This window comes from Micromonas commoda, chromosome 3 (genome assembly GCF_000090985.2).
Source record: "Micromonas commoda chromosome 3, complete sequence".
NCBI classification, from domain to species: domain Eukaryota; kingdom Viridiplantae; phylum Chlorophyta; class Mamiellophyceae; order Mamiellales; family Mamiellaceae; genus Micromonas; species Micromonas commoda.
In genome coordinates, this window is record NC_013040.1 from 79,989 (window position 1) to 96,753 (window position 16,765).

Genomic DNA, 16,765 nt, shown 5'->3' on the forward strand with positions numbered 1-16,765 from the left:
CTAGAAATGAATGTACACCGTCGCTACCTCGGCATCGACTTGATCTTGGACACGGGCGGGGTCTTCGGCTCCTTACCCCCGCTCGCCCTCCCCCGCGTCATCGGCGGCGACGCAGGCGTCCTCGTCCCACCCGCCCCGCCCGCGGCACCCGCGCCGCCGCCGCCCTCCGGGGAGTCAAACTCGCCCCCGTCGCCAAACACCAGCCTCCGCCGCGACGCCGCCGGCGTCGTCGCCGCGTCGTCGTCGTCCGCGGGCGCCGGGAACACGCGCGACCGCGTCGGTTTCTTCTTCCTGGGCGCCGCGGGTGGATCCGGGAGGTCGTCGAGGCCCGGCCGAGTCGGGTGGCTCATCGGGGGCGTCGCCGACATCGTCTCGTCGTTCGCGAAACCAACCTGGACGCAACCTCCTCTAAAAGTGAGTCGCTCGCTCGCGACTGACAAGGCGAATTTTCACCTCGGCCTCGTGTCGCGCCTGGGGGGGAAGGGAATGCGCGGGGAGGGAGGATGGTGAGACGGGGGATACTCGCGGCGAACGGTGGGTGATGACCGTCGCGGGCGGATGTCGACGACGAGACGTGACGCGAGGCGTTCCGACGCCGTCGAGCCCGCGCGGCGAACGCCAGCGCGAGTTGGGTGGGCAACCCGCACGGCTGGGCGAAGGCTCCGCGTCGCTTCCCGCGGGAATGCGCGAACGGGCGCGCCGCCTCGGCGCCGCCTCGCGGTCGTATCGCGGACGAGGGAGGGTGTGGATTAATTCGCGCGTGTTCGCACCGAGAGAGAGACCTGGACGGCGACGGGACGGACACGCGCCGTCCGCGTCGTGGCTTCTGAGCTGGATTTGGCGTTGTGTCACGCTCCTCCCGCCCATCCTCGTTTGGGCCGAAACGCGGGAGAAGCCCGGCGGGTTGGTTCTCATCCGTTCTCGTTGGAGGGTGGCGGCTGGGGCTTTCGCCGGTCGGACTTTTTTTCGCGAATGCGTATGGATGTGCAGTCTTAAAACATGCCTGTTTCGACCGACCGTGCCAACAAAAAATCGAGTCCGACTCGGCGCCTCTCTGGGCAACCTCGGCTGGCCAGAGGCGGCAAGGCCCTCTCGCTCTCGCGCGTCGACCCCGCTCCGCAAGGCGCGTCGTTCGACAACGCAACGCTTGGAAGCGTGGCGGTAGGCTAGTAGGCACCGTACGCACCGAAACTCAGGACAGATGAGCGCCGTCGCACTCTCGTCCGCCGCCGTCGTCGCGCCGCGTCGTGTGTCATGGCAGAAGAGGCTGTCCGCCTCCAGCCGCGCACGCGTCGCCCGCCGCGTCGTCGCCAAGGCCACCGCCGAGGCTAAGGCTTCCCCCAAGAAGCACCAGGCCGAGTGGAACTCCCTCGGCTCCGTCTGCGCGGTCCTCGGATCCCAGTGGGGAGACGAGGGCAAGGGGAAGCTCGTCGACATCCTCGCCCAGGTGAGCGATCGCGCGCCAAATCGCGCAACTAAACCTAAACCCCGGCGCCGGACCCGCGCGATGCCGCCCCTCGGGCTTCCGACCCGGACGACGCCGCACGCTCGATTCCGTGTCCGATCCGCCACCGCGAACCGTTCCTCGACTCACCGTCCCCACTTCCGTCCGTGCCAAACAGGAGTACGACATCGTCGCGAGGTGCCAGGGCGGCGCCAACGCGGGCCACACCATCTACGACGACGAGGGCAAAAAGTACGCGCTCCATCTCGTGCCCTCCGGCATCCTCAACGAGAAGGCCAAGTGCGTCGTGGGCAACGGCGTGGTGGTCCACCTCCCCGGTATGTTCAACGAGATCGATACCCTCGAGAAGGCGGGGGTGAAGATCGACGCATCTCGCCTGGTCATCTCCGACCGCGCGCACATGCTCTTCGACCTCCACAAGGAGATTGACGGCTTGCGCGAAGCCGAGCTCTCCGGTAACAAGATTGGCACCACCAAGCGCGGCATCGGCCCGGCCTACGCGTCCAAGGCGACCCGCAACGGCATCCGCGTCGGGGACATTCGGAACCCCGAGACGTTCGCGCAGAAGCTCAGGACGCTCGCCGCCGACGCCGCCGCGAGGTTTGAAGATTTCGAGTACGACGTCGAGGCGGAGCTCGTCGCGTACCAGAAGTACGCCGAGCGCATCACCCCGTTCATCGCCGACACCGTGCACATGATCAACGAGGAGCACAAGGCGGGCAAGCGGGTGCTCGTCGAGGGCGCCAACGCCACCATGCTCGACCTCGATTTCGGCACCTACCCCTTCGTCACCTCGTCCAACCCGTCGCTCGGCGGCGTGTGCAGCGGCCTCGGGTTAGCGCCCAACAAGTTCGAGACGGTCATCGGCGTCGCCAAGGCGTACACGACGCGCGTCGGCGCGGGACCGTATCCCACCGAGCTCTTCGGCGAGCTCGCGGACGACCTCCGCGAGAAGGGGTACGAGTACGGCACCACCACCGGCCGCCCCAGGCGCATCGGCTGGCTCGACGTCGTCGCGCTCAACTACGCGTCCGCCATCAACGGGTTCACGCACCTCAACCTCACCAAGCTCGACGTGCTCTCCGGCCTGCCCGAGCTCAAGATCGCCACCGCGTACAAGCTCGGCGACGGCACCGTCACGAACGCCTTCCCCTCGTCCATCGAGGAGCTCGAAAAGGTTGAGTGCGTGTACGAGACGTTGCCCGGATGGGAGGAGGACATCTCCAAGATGCGCGACTGGGACGAGCTCCCGGCGAAATGCAAGGCGTACGTGGAGAAGATCGAGGAGCTCACCGGCGTGGAGTGCAGGTACCTCGGCGTCGGGCCCGGGCGCGACGCGATCGTCGTCAAGCCTTGAGCGCGAGCGAGGAGGACGCGCGGGGCGAGGCGAGATGTTTATACGTAGTCTACACACTCGGCGGAGGTGGCGGGCGCGTGTCCCGGCCGAGCGCGTCGGCGGCGGGGAGGGGAGGGGTGCGTGGGGGGACCCGGGCGAGGGTCCTCGATAGTAGCTTCATGTTTCAGTAAAATTCGACGAATTTCCACGAACCCCCGGCTCCGCCCGCGCTCGCCCTCGAAAATTTGGCCGCGGCCAGCGTCTCGAGTGTGCTTTTCCCGGCACAAGTCCTGGCGGCTCCGAGAGATTTTGCGGCGGTGGTGCCGAACGAAGCGCCATTTGTCCCCCGCGCGCCTCGACGGGCGTTTGATCGGAACGCACAGTCACCATGGGTAGGTGTCCCACCGGCGGAGGCAAGAAGACCTCCAAGCAGAAGAACCGCGGGTACGCGTGCAAGTCCGTCAAGCGCACCAAGTTCCAGCTCCCCCACGCCGACGTGATTTACAAGGCTGTGCACCAGCACCTGAAGGAGCAGGCCGAGGGGGGCGGCGCTAAGCGACCGGGCAAGGCGAGGGAGATCTCGAGCTACGAGGCGATGATTAAGGGCGACCCGAACCAGCCGTTCAACGAGGACCTTCCGGGCGGTGGGCAGTTCTACTGCATGTTCACCGGGCGGCACTTCGAGAGCGCGGAGGCGCTCGCGAGGCACCAGAAGACGAAGCAGTTCAAGAGGGACAAGAAGAGGGTGCTCAACGGGCCGAAGCCCCACGAGCAGAGGGACGCGGAGGCTGCGGCGGGGATGGGCGCGCCGGATAATGGCAGGCCGCTCAACAGGGCTCCCAAGCAAGCCCCGGCCGCCATGGCGGTCGAGTGAGCACGTCTCCGGTCCCGAGTAGTAGAATTAGTCCAGCTTTCGTTGTCAAAGTCGTTAGTCGCGTCGCCGTCGCTCGCTCGCGTTCCTTCCCCGATCCCTCTCACGTCGGGCACCCCATATTCTCCACCGTCCCCTGACCGTTCCTCACGCCGAAGAAGAACGAGTTCCGCACCGGCTCCCCCTTCCCGGTGACCGACCTGAGCACCTCCTGCGCGAGGATCCCGCCAACCACCGCCGCCACCGCCGGTGACTCCCCCCCGTCGCCCACCCCCGAAGCCCCGGCCACGACGTCCTCCACAGCCCACCGCGCGTCCCCGAGCCACCCGGGCTTCACCCCGTGCTCCTTTTCCAGCGCGGGCACCTCCGCGAGCATCGTGGGGACGTCTTGAGCGGACGGAGGGCGTTTAAGCGATCGCTCGAAACGCTTTGAAAGCAACCACGCGGGCGCGAGCCTGTTGACCCGCCTCACCCCGCCCTCCCTGCCGTCGCCCAGGGTGCACCACTTGCAGGTCACCGCCTCTCGCAGCGGGACGAACGACGAGACGACGGCGGCGTCCGCGCCGGCGTTGTTAGCCGCGTCTCCGTCCTTCTCCGCCGTGTTTGAACGTCCTCTCTCGACGGCGTACCTGAAGTTTGGCCCGAGATCGGCGAAGAAGTTGGCGACGGTGGCTCGACACTCGCCGTAGAAGAAGGACGCGCCGGCGTCGCGGCAGGCGTCGTTGATCCTCTCCGCGACGGCGAGCGAGCATCCGGTGACGAGCACCGCGTCGCATCCCTTCACCGCCGCCGCGTCGATCCCCGACAGATCGCTCGGTCCCGGGAGGATCGAGATCTCGCCGAAGGGGTTCATCTCGCGCAGCGTCGCGGCGGTGGCGTTGGCGACGGTGAGGGCGTCCGCGTCGGCGGTTCCCGCAGCGTCCGCGAGCCCCGACGCCGCGAGGAAGTTTCCGGGCGCGGCATCCACCGCCGGGGCGCCGTCGTCGTAAAGGACGAGGGCGCCGACGCCCGCGAGCGCGACGTTCTTGCACGCCTCGGCGGCGAGGCCGGTAAGACCCGCGACGAGGATGCGCGATGCGCCGAGCCTACGCTGCGCCTCGACCCCCCAAACGCGCAACTGGCGGTCGTACACCGCGGCCTGTTCTTCGGAGAGGCCGCCTGGACCGGCGGCGGTGGGATCCGCAGCCATCGTGCGGGCGATCGCGCGCCTAGTTCTTTGAGGGTGCTCGATCAGATCGACGGTTGACAACTTGATTTCTGCGACGAAGCGTGCCGACAAAAATCCGCCCCGCCCGGCACACGAGGCCGGCGCTCACGTGCGTGTCCAGAAGGCCCCTGTAAGAGAGGCGCGTGTTGAAGCTTTGCTATCTTTGCGAACTCATGGCCGTGATTGCGGGTTTGGTGATGTTCTTCAGTGCTTACTTGCTTCGATTCGATGCTACCTCAACCTTTGGCATCATCGGCGCATTCCTCGCCAACTGCCATGCGCGCGGGCTTGGCCTCCTCCTTCTCGATGTTATCCTCACTCACGGGCACAGTCGCCGCGCCAACCTCTTCCTGGTGAGCGTTGAAAGCGCCGACGATGTGTTTCCACAAGCCGGGCGAGTGGTAGTCCGCGAGGTTCATCGCCACGTCCGACGCAATCTCAAACGTACCCGAGGGAGGCTCCAAAGCCACGTCGACTCCATTGAAAGAGGTTCCGTGCCACGCTGGACCCCCCATGGACCCAGGAGCTGTGGGTAAGCACATCACCGCCGAGTGGAGAATGCCATCCTCTCCGCCGTCGTCGCACTCGATCACTTTGCGAAAGGCGTTCGACATGAGGTAGGTCTGATCCAGGTGCCGATACGGGCCCCGGACCGGGTCATCGACCCTTTCCAGAACCCCACAGGACATGGCTCGTTCGCTCACCTCCATCCACGCACGCGACGCCGCGTCTCCGAATCCCGCCTCTTTTCGCGCCAACTCGTCCAGCGCGGAGGCTCGCAGCATCGAGTACCCGAGGGCAATCTTCATCAACTTCGCGATTCCCGCTTTGTCGCCGGGCTCCCGGAACATCAACCACTTCGCCTTGATGGACGACGCCACCCCCAAGATCCCGTACGCTTCCATGCTCGTGAAATGAAACGGATGGAAACCGTCGCCCTGGAGCCTCTCGTGCTCAGCCTTGGACACGTGATCGGGCCTGCGCGAGTGCGTCCACCTCGGACGCGCTTCTTCCCCCTCGATCAGTTTCGCCATCTCACCTCGATCCACCTCGAAGGGTCTCGTGCGACACCGCAGCTTGCCCCGCAGCGCATCGACGGCGAGGTCCAGCTTCTTCACGTCCTCGTCCGTGCGGATCGATCGAATCGCAGCCCTGACGTCCCGGATCATTCCGTCGGTTTCCTCGACCGTCGCCCTCGCGTCCTTCTCGTCGATGGTGCCAAACACCGCCTCGAGATACGGATCCGTCCCCGGCAGCTGCCGATTGACGTCCCGGGGACCGACGCACAGGTGGCACGCGCACTCGAACCGGTACTTCGCCCACAGCTGTTCCCGTCGCTCGGCGCGTCCCACCGTCGGGTCGACGTACGATATCGTGAGCTCGTCGCCCGACTTGACGGGCTTGATCGCGCGGACGTTCACGGAGACGGCGCCGCCCCCGGGTTTAGATTCCGACTCGTGCACGAACGACCACGTGCAGTTGGGCGCGCACGAGTGGTTGAACCGCGACAGCGTTCGATACACCGCCCCGGCGACGCGAGCGGGCCGGGGAAATTCGGACCCGCGCCTCGCGCCCCACGCCTCGACGTCGAAGGAGTTGGCGAAGACGATTAACGCCGCGCGCAACCATGAATCGAGTTCGGCGTGGTCGTCGTCGCGCGCCTCGTTCGCGTCGTTCGCCTCCGCATCCTCGGGAATGATGCCGCCTCCTCCGCCTCCGTCTCTGCGTTTGTGAGCGTCCACCGCGATGGACGCGATGCGACGGAGCGTCGCGTCGGATCCCTCGGAGGCGGCGGCGAGGAGGGATGATTCGTCGTCGTCGTCGGGAGCCGGAGCGTTCGCGTCGAGCGAGGCGAGGCGTTCCTCCGCGCCTCCCTCGAGTATCCCGACGCGTCGCGCGCGCAGCAGCAGGCGCACGTCGTCCGCGAGCGTGACCCAGTCGCTCTCGACCCTCCTCCTCCTGCCCGTTCGCCGATCCCCCGGACCGCAGGGCTGACACATCGCGACGCGGGGGTCCGGACCGATGTCCAGGAGAAACGAGCACTCGCCCGAGTCCGCGTGGAGGTGGGTATCGGCGACCGCGCACTCGGGGGAGCACCACATCGCGCCGCAACCCTCATCGCATATTTGCGTCGCGGACGGTCGCGCCGCGCGCCCCGCGCAGCGACAGCATCGCACCCCGAGCTGGTCACGGGAGAGCGAGATCGCCATCGGGCCTTGTTCGCGCGCGACAACCTCTCCGGCGACCGCATCGCGCGTCGCCACGATGCCGAGGCCCTTTCCGCTCACCTCGACAATCTTCCCGAGCTCCAGCTTCGAACCATCTTCGCCGCTGGAACCCATCCCTCGCCACGTTCGCGCAGACGACTCTGGCGCCGAGAGCTCGTCATTTATTTCTGTGACATTTCTGGAGCAGACAGGAGTTCAAGGCGCGACAACCGATGTGTAGAACCGACGCGATGCCAATAATGTTCATTAAGAGTTTTACACTCGCATTCACACGCGCGCATCTCACGTTTCCGGCGCGGTGGTCCCGAACGCCATGGACACCAGCGCGGTGACCACCCCCATCACCCCCGCGCCGGCCAACAAACCGCTCGCCGCGATGTACGCGTGATCCTCGTGGTGCTCCCGGTTCCGCCGCTCCCAGTATCCCGAACCGATGGCCGCGACGGCGATCGTCGTGGAAAACTCCGGGGGGATGATGAACGCTATCCCCGCGCTCGTGGGGCTTATCATCAACCGCTTGATCCAACGCGCGGCGCGGGAGTTCGGGTTCGTCTCCGCCCTGGTCTCCGCCATGCGCTCCACTGTCCGAACCCAAGCTGTGAACGCCGCGGCCATGAGCATGAGCGCCTTGGCCTCCGCCGGGAGACCGCCGCCTTCCGGCCCGGTCAGCACCTCCGCGACCGCGCGCCACGCCACCGCCGCGGGCGCGGGGAACTGCTCGCCGCCGATCGGGTACGTCGCCGCGAACAACGCGTACGTGGGCACGGCGCCCAAGATGCCGATCGGTATCCCCATCAGCTGCGCCAGGAGCTGCTTCCTCGGGGACAGTCGCATCATCAGCCCGGCTCGGAAGTCGTGCATGAGGTCCCCAGCCTGCCCCGCGCCCCCGCACGCCACCGCCGCCGCCATCAGGTTCGTCACGATCGCCCCGGGCGCCACGAGCGCGAACACGAGCTGGATGATCTTACCCATGGGACCGATGGGGTTGATATCCGTCTCCCCGGTGCACCGAACGGCGACGTACGACATCACGGCCGCCACCGGGAGCGCCAGGACCGGCTGCCAGAGGGCCATCCCGAAGTTGAGGTGGAGCACCGACGCGGTCCATACCCCGGTGACGGCGAGCCCGACGATCCACCACGACCGGGGTATCGCGTCCGGGTGGTCCTCCTTGAAGTCGGCGGGCGGTGACGCGTCACCGGCGGGGACGATTGATTCGTCGTGTACGTTGCCATCCTCGATACCCGCCCAACCCACGAGCGTCGGCTTGGACTTTGGCAGGACGTCCGGGGACTTGAGCAGCCCGGGTTCGTCGTCGTCGTCGCCGCCGCCGCCGCCGAGGAGGGGAGCCTCGCTCGAACCGTCGGCGTCGACGTCGTCGTAGGTCCACTTGGTCCGCCGCTTGGTCGCCTCCTGCCCGGATTTATTAGACGAATCTCCCCCCATGGCGACCTTCCTCCGCCGCCTGGGTCTGCACACCGTCGCGAGTGCCAGCTGCATGAGCGAGTCCACCGCCATCATCGTCACCCCCGGCCACAGCAACAAACCCCTCGCCCCGCCCTTCATGCTGAGGGGATCCCCCGTCACCCACCCCCTCGCGGCCGCCCACGGCCCGACCATTCCCCACGCGCACACCCCCCCGACCAACACGCTCACCCCGACCCTCGTCCCCATGAGTATCCCGCCCCCCACGAGCGTCGCGTCGATTCGTATCCCCCAACCCCACCTCGCCGCGGACGCGAGCCCGAGCGTGGCGAACAACGGCGGCCGCAGCACCCACGGGAAGCACCACGTCAGGACGACTGTCCCGGCGGCGAATACAGACGCGTGGATCAGAGTGCCCACCTGCGACTTGGCGCGCCTGGCGTCCGCGAACATGGACTTTATCGTCTCGGCCGTGGCCGTTCCGGACGGGAACCTCAGCTGCGACTCCAACAGGAAGTGGCGACGCAAGGGGACCGCGAAGAACACCCCGAGGAACGCGACTGACGCCCCCCAGGTCATCATCGTCCAGACCGAGTAGCGCATACCGAGCAGGTGCAGGGCGGGGATCGGTCCGATGAGACCCGCGGCCATGGTCATCGAACCCGCGGCGCTGGCGACCGTCTGGCAGACGTTCGCCTCTAGCTGCGTGAATGGAATCTTGGGTTTCATCGCGCTGAACAACCCGATGCTGACGGCTGCCGCCAACACGCTGCGCGAGGGAACGGGGGAAGGGTAAGAGATTAGCGTCGCGGGCCAAAGAGGGTCGAAAGATTTGGTGACGACGGGCCGATGGAGCGGTCCGCTCACCTCCCTCCCTGGCCCCATCCGGCCTTCAGCCCGAAGCTGACGTTCATCGCGGACACCACGAAGCCCACCAGCATCCCCGCGATCACTGCCCGCGGGCTCAGCGGGTCCACCGCCTCGTACGTCGGCGTCATCCTCCCGACGCGTCGGAACCTATGTTCGCCACGCGTTTCTGAGCTCGCAAATCGGGTGAGCGGGGCGTCCCGGAAATCGAGTCCGTCGCACCCAGCTAACTCTTACCGGGAGATTTGACGTTACCCTAATTGCCGCCACATCGATCGGGCGCCGCGCGGACCTGCGAGGACGGACCGATCGATCGACATGGGCCCAAAGAAGGGAGGCACAAAGAAGGCCGCGCAGACCGCGAAGACCGCGAAGGCGGCGGGGAAGAAACCGCCGGGCCGTCCCAGGAAGGTCAAGGAGCCCGTCCAGGAGGAGGAACCCGCCGAGGACGCTCCCGCTGACGATGATCAAGCTGACGACGAGAAGGGCTCGGGCCGATCCGAGCCCGCCGACGACGCGACCCCGATGGACGACGCCGATCCGGTCGAGGCGAAAGCGACCGACGACGACGCCCCCGCGGCGAAGGAGGATCCTCCCGCGGCGGACGGCGAGGCGGACGACAAAACGAAGGCGGGAGGCGACGAGCCGCACCCCACGATCGGCACGGTTCCCGACGAGACGGTTCGCTCGTGCCTCCGCATCGTCGTCCCGAGCGACAAGGCGGGCTACGTCATCGGCCCGCGCGGCAAGATCGTCGCGCACGCGCGCAAGGAATCCGGGTGCGGGTTTCACCTGCAGGAGACGTCCAAGACACACGCCGCGCGCGTCGCGGTGGTGACGTGCGCCGACAAGCGATCCGAACCCGGATCCTTCCAGGGCGTTCGCGGCGTCGAGATGGTCTACCTGCGATCCACGGAGGAGATGATCCCGAAAGACGCCGACCTTAACGATCCCCCGATGGGCGCGAGACCGGAGCAGACGCAGACCCAACGCGTACACATCATCGTCGCGGCGTCGCAGATGGAAAAGGCGGACGTGTCCGAACTCGCGACGGGCGCGGGCGCCGACTGCGAGAAGGTCGTCGCGTTGGAAAAGGGTTCCAAAGATTGCGAGGCGCTTCACGCGGCGTTGGGTTCCATCGTCTTTCCCACCGATCGGTTCGTCGAGATTGTCGGGACGGACGCGGCGGTGCGGGCGGCGCTGACGGTGCTGATGATGCGCCTCGACTACCGCGCTAACCCCCCGATCGCCTCTGAGGATCCCCTGCTCCTCATCGACGCCCCCGACGTGAAGGAGGGATACTTTAGGGAGAAGAAGGAGAAGGACCGGCTGCAACGCGCTCGCGATTCCCACGGCGCGGGACGCGACGGCCGAGGCCGCCACCACCCTTACGGCGGCGGCGGGCGTGGAGGCGGCGGCGGCGGCAACTACGACAGGGGTCCCCCGCCCCGCGGCAGCGGCGGCGGCGGCGGCGGCGACGAGATTCGCATGACGTTTGGCATCGACGCGCAGTTCGCCGGCGGCGTCATCGGCAAGATGGGCTCCAACGTGGGCCAGATCCGTCGCGAGTCCGGCGCGAGGATCACCGTCCACGAGTCCCACGGCAAGTTCCGCGTGGTGGCCATCGAGGGAACCGACCGCCAGTGCCACGACGCCAAGCACCTCGTGCAGCAGGCGGTGACCAAGCAGGGCGGAGGCCCCGTGGGCGCGCACAGGATCGAGCCATCCACCGGCCGGGGCGGTCGAGACGGCCGGGGACGCGACACAGCTGTACATCGCGACCCCGTCGTACGCGGCGGCGCAGCCGGCGGCGGGAGCTACTACGACCAGTACGATCGACGCGGCCGCGGGGATCGGGGATACGATCGCGGGGGATACGATCGCGGGGGATACGATCGCGGGGGATACGATCGCGGGGGATACGATCGCGGGGGATACGATCGCGGCGGCGGGTACGGTCGAGACGCTTACTACGACGCCCAGGGGCCGGGGTCGGCGTATGCGGACAGGTCCTCCTACCCCGACCGCGGCGGGTACGGCGGCGGCGGGAGGGACGCCCCTCACTACGACGAGCGCGACACGCACCGGCAGTGGCTCGGCGGTGACCGCGACGGCGGCTACAACAACTACCAGGGCGTGCAGCAGTCCCACCAGCAGCAGCAGGGTTGGGCCGGCCAGAACCAGCAGTGGGGCGGCTCCAACCAGCAGCAGTCCTACAACAATCAGCAGCCCTCCTATCACGGTCAGCAGCAGTCCTACGACCAGGGGGGCGGATACAACAACAATCAGCAGGGCGGCGGCAATGACTACTACAACCGCGGTCAGCAGCAGTCAGGCTACGGCAACCAGGGGGGTCAGTACGACCAGCAGGGCGACTATTACAGCCGGGGCCAGCAGTGGGGCGGGTCCAGATACTAAACCACCGCACCAAGACAGTTTATCGTTTTGTCATGTCCCTCGTATCATAAACATTCCCACCCTCAGTCTTCCCGCTATCGCGTGCTAAAAGACGCCGTCACCTCCTTGACCCGCCCCGGGTGCTTCGGAACGAGTCCGCGTAGTCGTCAGCCCGCGCCATGGGCTGCTTCACGCTCAGAGGCTTGGAGACCTTTTCGTGATTCGGGTGATACTTTGGCCCGAGCCCCGACCCCTTCACCCTGTCCCTGTCCCGCTCCCACGCCTCCCGCGTGGGCATCTTCACCCCGCGGTCCACGCGGATCTCACCCCGGCCGGAGTAGTACTCCCCGGGCCCGGGCGTCCGCTCCGAACCGGCCTTCTTCCCCCCGCGAGGGACCGTCGGCTCTCGCATCGACCCCGGCCGTTTCAGCGCCTCGCGAACCAGTCCCGCCACAGTCTTCGGGTGGTGGTCGGGCTCGAAGTCCCCGGGCGCGGGGGTGTCCCTCGCGTCTTTACTCACCAGACCTCGCCGTTTGCCCCGCGGGATCGTGGGTCCGACTCGAGCGTCCGGCGCACCGACGACGGACCCCGCGTACTCACCCGGCCCCGGCGCCGATGATTTTTTGGCACCCGGCCTCGGGGGCTTGGGCGGCTTTCCGAAGGGTATCCCCCGCTGGGTATGTCCCCTGGTGGGAGCCGCGGGATCCTCGTCGGGCCAGAATTCGCCCGGGCCCGGTCCGTCGCGACGGTCCATCGCCCCGCCCGGGGCTTCCCGACCGGTCCCCTTGCCCATGTTCACCGCGGTTGACTTTTGCCGGAGCGCGCCTGGACCCGACTCGAATTCCCCGGGCCCGGGACCCCCCCCGCGTTTGAGCGCCGCGTCGAAGACCCCGCCCGGGGCGTCCTTCCCCGACGCCTTCCCGATGTTCACCGCGGACCGAACCGGTTTCGTTCGCTCCTCGTGGTACTCGCCCGGACCCGGGGCGTCCTCCGGCCAAACCGCGGCGCCGCCGGGAGCGTCGTGCCCGGTGGCCGGGATCTTCACCCCGGGGGCCCGGACGGATTTCCCCCCGCTCCGCCCCCCCCGTCCGCTCGCGGCGTCCCCGTCCGGCCAGTGCTCACCGGGCCCCGGGACGTCGCGTCCGGCGCGCTCGAACACGCCCCCCGGCGCGTCCTTCCCGGTGCCCCTCGCGATGTTCACCCCCGTCGACCTCCCCGGCCGAATGGCGCCGGGCGGGGGTTCAAATTCCCCGGGCCCCGGACCCCCGCGTCCCGCCGCGTCGAAGACACCCCCGGGCGCGTCCTTACCCGCCCCTCTCCCGATGTTCACCCCCGTCTTGGCCACCCGCGGGGCGTCCCGGTGGTACTCCCCGGGACCCGGCCGGCGCTCCGCGGAGGCTCGCGACCGCTCTCGCCTATCCGCGATGATCGTCGCGCCCCTTCGCCAGTCGGGCGCGCGCACGACGTCGCCGGCGTACTCCCCCGGGCCGGGGGCGCCTTCGCCCGAACCCCGCCGGTCTGCGGCGTCGTTCCGCCGCTCGCCGATGCGGTGGGCGGGCGCGCGTTTGTCCATCTTTTTCATGGAGGGTTCCGTGTCGTAGTCGGACGGGCCCGGAACGTCCGCTTTTTTCTCCAGAACCTTCTCCCGCTCCCACGGTTTCCTGTCGCGAATCTTCGGCCCGGGTACGGGCGCCTTGCGACCGGTCTCGCGCTCGATGGATTCGCGCGTCCTGTGGTAGTGTCCCGGCCCGGGGCGAGAGTCGAGGGATCTTCGAGCGCGTTCGTCTCGACGCTCGCCGATGGTGACCCCCTTCGACCAAGCCGGGTCCGTGACGCCGTCGCCCTCCGTCGGGTGGTACTCCCCCGGACCGGGTGCGCCGATCTGCGACCTTCGAACCGGGTAATTCGACTCCCTCCTGACGCCGATGGTGTACCCCGGGGGCGCGCCGACAAAAGACGTCGACTCGCCGTCGTCGCGCACGGGAAACTGGAACACCTCCGGAGCGTACTCACCCGGCCCCGGCGTGTCCGACCGGTCCGTGTGCTGGAAAACGCTCCCGGACTCGTACCTCTCGTGGATGGACATTCGTAACCCACCCTCGACGTCGTCGGTGGTGAAACCCCCGTAGTACGCCGGACCTGGTGAATCGACGCCGGGTCGAAACTCGGTTGATTTGGTCCGCTCGTAAATCGTGAAGCCGCCCGGTCCCTCCGGCGGAACGACGTCCCCGTCCGCGTGGTACTCCCCGGGCCCCGGACGTTCCGAGAACCCCGTAGGGCCCACCTTGGTGCGCTCGTCCGGTACGTCGATCTTTCGCCCGAGGGTAAACGAGGGAGCGGACTCGCGGGTCTCGTCTTTTGCTTTGGGCGCGTTGGGATACGCTCCGGGCCCCGGCTTCTCCGCCGCGCTTTCCAGGTCCCCGTACGCGCCGTCCTTGGAACCGCGCACTCCGATGGTGAAGCTCGGACCGGACGGCGGCCTGTTGCCGCCGTCCCCGTCGTACTCGCCCGGTCCGATGTCGCGAGTCGGTGGCGGCGCGTGAGTCGGGTCCTTGGTCTTGCCGGCCATCGTGAACGCCGGGGCTGAGGGCAGGGGCTTGGAGTTGGACCCGCGGACGTCGTAGCGCCCGACGCCGGGCACCTCCGCGTGCTCCTCGCCCCATCCCTTCCCGGCCCACGCGTCCCTTCCGAGCACCGAGAAGCCCCTGTTGCGATCGCCCCACTGGGCGCCGACGGGCATGGGGGCTCCGTACTCACCCGGCGCGGGGGTGTCCCGTTTCGCATCCTTCTCCTCGATGCGGGAACCCAGCGTGTACGCCCTGCCCCCCGGAGACAGGGGCGTGTGGTACCGTCCCGGGCCGGGCAGCGAGGCCTTCTCGTTCAGGTCCACGCCGACGACGACGCCGTCGTTTGGCCTCCCGAATATCGTGTAACTAGGCCCAGCCTCTGCGGACTTTCGCACCTCGTAATCTCCCGGCCCCGGCATCTTCGCCGCGTCCTTTTTCCCGTCCAGGGCCCCGCCGCGCTCGAGCTTGGTACCCAGGGAGAACGCCGGACCCGGTCGGAGCGCCTCCGGGTCGTCCAGCTGTGCGTCGCGGTGGTACGCCCCCGGCCCGGGCTCCGTCGCGGATTTGGCCGGGTCGGGGCGGCGCCACCCAAACGTGAACCCGCCCTCGGCGCTCTTCCTCGTCCGCCCGTCTCCCCCGTCGTTCTCGCCGCCGCCGTTTTCCTTTTCCTTTTTCCTGTCGAGGTAATCGCCGGGACCCGGGGTTGGGCCGTCCTTGGAGGAAGGGATGAACGACGGGGTCTTGGGCGCGTTCCCAAAGGAAAAGCCGCCGCCGCTCCTTCGAACCTCTGTTCCATCCGCGTACGTTCCGGGAGCCGGGGCGTCCCTCCCCGGTCCAGCCTCGTGCCACGCCGCGCCCACCCTCTCCCCAAAGCTGAACCCCTTCTCGATGCGCCTTCGCTCCGCGGCGACGGCCAGGATCTCGTCGATGTGGTACGCCCCGGGGCCCGGCGCGCCGGCGAAATCCTTGGCGGCGACTTTGCCGATGTCGTCCTTACCCCCTCCAAAGGTAAACGCGGGGGCGCGGGATTTACCCGCGATCTTGTCCAACACCCGGGCCGTGTCGTCGCCCCCGGCGTACTCTCCCGGTCCGGGGGCGTCGGGATCCAGCTCGGGGAAGGCTCCCGCGTTCCACCCCGCGCCCGATCGTCTCGTCCGATCCGGCGGGGCGCCGAACGTCACCGCGGGGACGTGGCCGCGGACCTGATCGCACTCCGGCGCGGGTCCCTCGTGGTACGCCGCGGGGCCCGGGGAGTCCTTGCCGGGGCCCCAGAGGCTCGGCCCGCCCCGATTCGGGCGGACGCCGAAGCTAAACCCGGGCTTGGGTCTCGGGACGACGTCGACGTCGGCGGCGGTTTGTTGGTCATCGGGGGGCGGGGGTTGGTCCGGGTCGTGCCTTTGGCGCTTGACCGGGGAGGGTTTCTTGGGCGGGCGGCCGCCGAAGGCGACCCTGGGCGGGGCGAGCCGAGCCTTGGCCCTCGCGCGCGCGGCGATGACCACGGCGGCGGCGTCGTTCCTCCCTCTCTCGTCCTCCTCGCGGAGATTGGCCGACGCGGGGCGTTTCGTCGTGGTCGTTCGGGTCGTCCTCGACGAGACCGGCGGGGGGCGTCTCGGGGCCGGGCCGCGGGCCGTCTCCGCGGTCCTCGCGGGGTTCCTTCCCCTCGCGGCCTTCGTCGCGGCGGCGCTCGCGGGGACGTCGTCCACGTGCGGCGGAATCACCGACGGATCCTCGTTCTCATCCTCGGCGGGTTCCCAGTCGTCGAGGACCGGGATCTTCGTCACGACTCGGGGAGCGACCCTCCTGGCGGGCCTATCCCGGTCGTCCCCGGTGATCGGGGACGGCGCGTCCGTCCCCGTCGTGCGGGTGAAGGTATCCTTTGGCCCGTGCTTGGCGGGGGCGGTCACGCCGTAGCCGCCAACCTTGCGACGCGCGGACCGCGACCGCGTCACGGCACCTCCGCCCATTGGAGCGTCCGAGGCTGACGCATCGGCGGGGGGCGCCAACGACGAGCCGAAGAACGTCGGCGGCTGGCTGTTGAGCACGAGCGGCTTGCCGAACGTGAAGGGATCCCCGAACGGGGAGGCCCCTCGGCCGCGAGGCGGGGGCATGGTCACCCGCGTCGCGTGTTCTGTCGGGGCAGATGTCGTGACCTCTCGGGCGACGGTTACGGGAAACGGGGGGAACGATAGTGCGTTTATTTTCGCTCAGAGGCTTCTGACTGTTTGCACGTGGAATGGGGTCGATTTCGACTAAAGGCAATCAGACGAACGATCACACATAGGTAGTAGTTTCACAGTCAGTCCCTGAGGGAAACAATTCGGGGAAATCTTCGGCCAATCACGTGCCGTATCGCGATCCGGATCCTTCCAACCGCCGATTGCGAAAGATGAGCACCTCCGCCC

The 16,765-nt window shown here is 68.1% G+C and overlaps 8 protein-coding genes across 8 annotated transcripts; 3 read left to right on the plus strand and 5 right to left on the minus strand.

Moving 5' to 3' along the window:
• Positions 1 to 23: 23 nt before the first annotated feature.
• Positions 24 to 368, minus strand: MICPUN_56613 (predicted protein; the record flags this gene model as incomplete). Its single annotated transcript, XM_002500745.1, has 1 exon — positions 24 to 368. One exon carries the CDS (start codon positions 366 to 368, stop codon positions 24 to 26), a length of 345 nt encoding a protein of 114 aa, XP_002500791.1.
• Positions 369 to 1,201: 833 nt separating this feature from the next.
• On the plus strand, positions 1,202 to 2,822 carry MICPUN_97107 (predicted protein; the record flags this gene model as incomplete). Its single annotated transcript, XM_002500300.1, has 3 exons — positions 1,202 to 1,231; positions 1,403 to 1,447; positions 1,623 to 2,822. 3 exons carry the CDS (start codon positions 1,202 to 1,204, stop codon positions 2,820 to 2,822), a joined length of 1,275 nt encoding a protein of 424 aa, XP_002500346.1.
• Positions 2,823 to 3,189: 367 nt separating this feature from the next.
• MICPUN_56615 (predicted protein) lies at positions 3,190 to 3,675 on the plus strand (the record flags this gene model as incomplete). The annotated part of the gene is made up of 1 exon (XM_002500301.1): positions 3,190 to 3,675. One exon carries the CDS (start codon positions 3,190 to 3,192, stop codon positions 3,673 to 3,675), a length of 486 nt encoding a protein of 161 aa, XP_002500347.1.
• A 100-nt stretch (positions 3,676 to 3,775) lies between these two features.
• MICPUN_99249 (predicted protein) lies at positions 3,776 to 4,861 on the minus strand (the record flags this gene model as incomplete). Its single annotated transcript, XM_002500746.1, has 1 exon — positions 3,776 to 4,861. One exon carries the CDS (start codon positions 4,859 to 4,861, stop codon positions 3,776 to 3,778), a length of 1,086 nt encoding a protein of 361 aa, XP_002500792.1.
• Positions 4,862 to 5,115: 254 nt separating this feature from the next.
• On the minus strand, positions 5,116 to 7,221 carry MICPUN_56617 (set domain protein; the record flags this gene model as incomplete). The annotated part of the gene is made up of 1 exon (XM_002500747.1): positions 5,116 to 7,221. The coding sequence occupies one exon, from the start codon at positions 7,219 to 7,221 to the stop codon at positions 5,116 to 5,118; it is 2,106 nt and encodes a 701-aa protein (XP_002500793.1).
• Positions 7,222 to 7,389: 168 nt separating this feature from the next.
• On the minus strand, positions 7,390 to 9,530 carry MICPUN_99251 (oligopeptide transporter family; the record flags this gene model as incomplete). The annotated part of the gene is made up of 2 exons (XM_002500748.1): positions 7,390 to 9,301; positions 9,400 to 9,530. 2 exons carry the CDS (start codon positions 9,528 to 9,530, stop codon positions 7,390 to 7,392), a joined length of 2,043 nt encoding a protein of 680 aa, XP_002500794.1.
• Positions 9,531 to 9,717: 187 nt separating this feature from the next.
• On the plus strand, positions 9,718 to 11,817 carry MICPUN_52109 (predicted protein; the record flags this gene model as incomplete). The annotated part of the gene is made up of 1 exon (XM_002500302.1): positions 9,718 to 11,817. The coding sequence occupies one exon, from the start codon at positions 9,718 to 9,720 to the stop codon at positions 11,815 to 11,817; it is 2,100 nt and encodes a 699-aa protein (XP_002500348.1).
• Positions 11,818 to 11,914: 97 nt separating this feature from the next.
• On the minus strand, positions 11,915 to 16,471 carry MICPUN_56620 (predicted protein; the record flags this gene model as incomplete). The annotated part of the gene is made up of 1 exon (XM_002500749.1): positions 11,915 to 16,471. The coding sequence occupies one exon, from the start codon at positions 16,469 to 16,471 to the stop codon at positions 11,915 to 11,917; it is 4,557 nt and encodes a 1,518-aa protein (XP_002500795.1).
• Between the last annotated feature and the right edge of the window lie 294 nt (positions 16,472 to 16,765).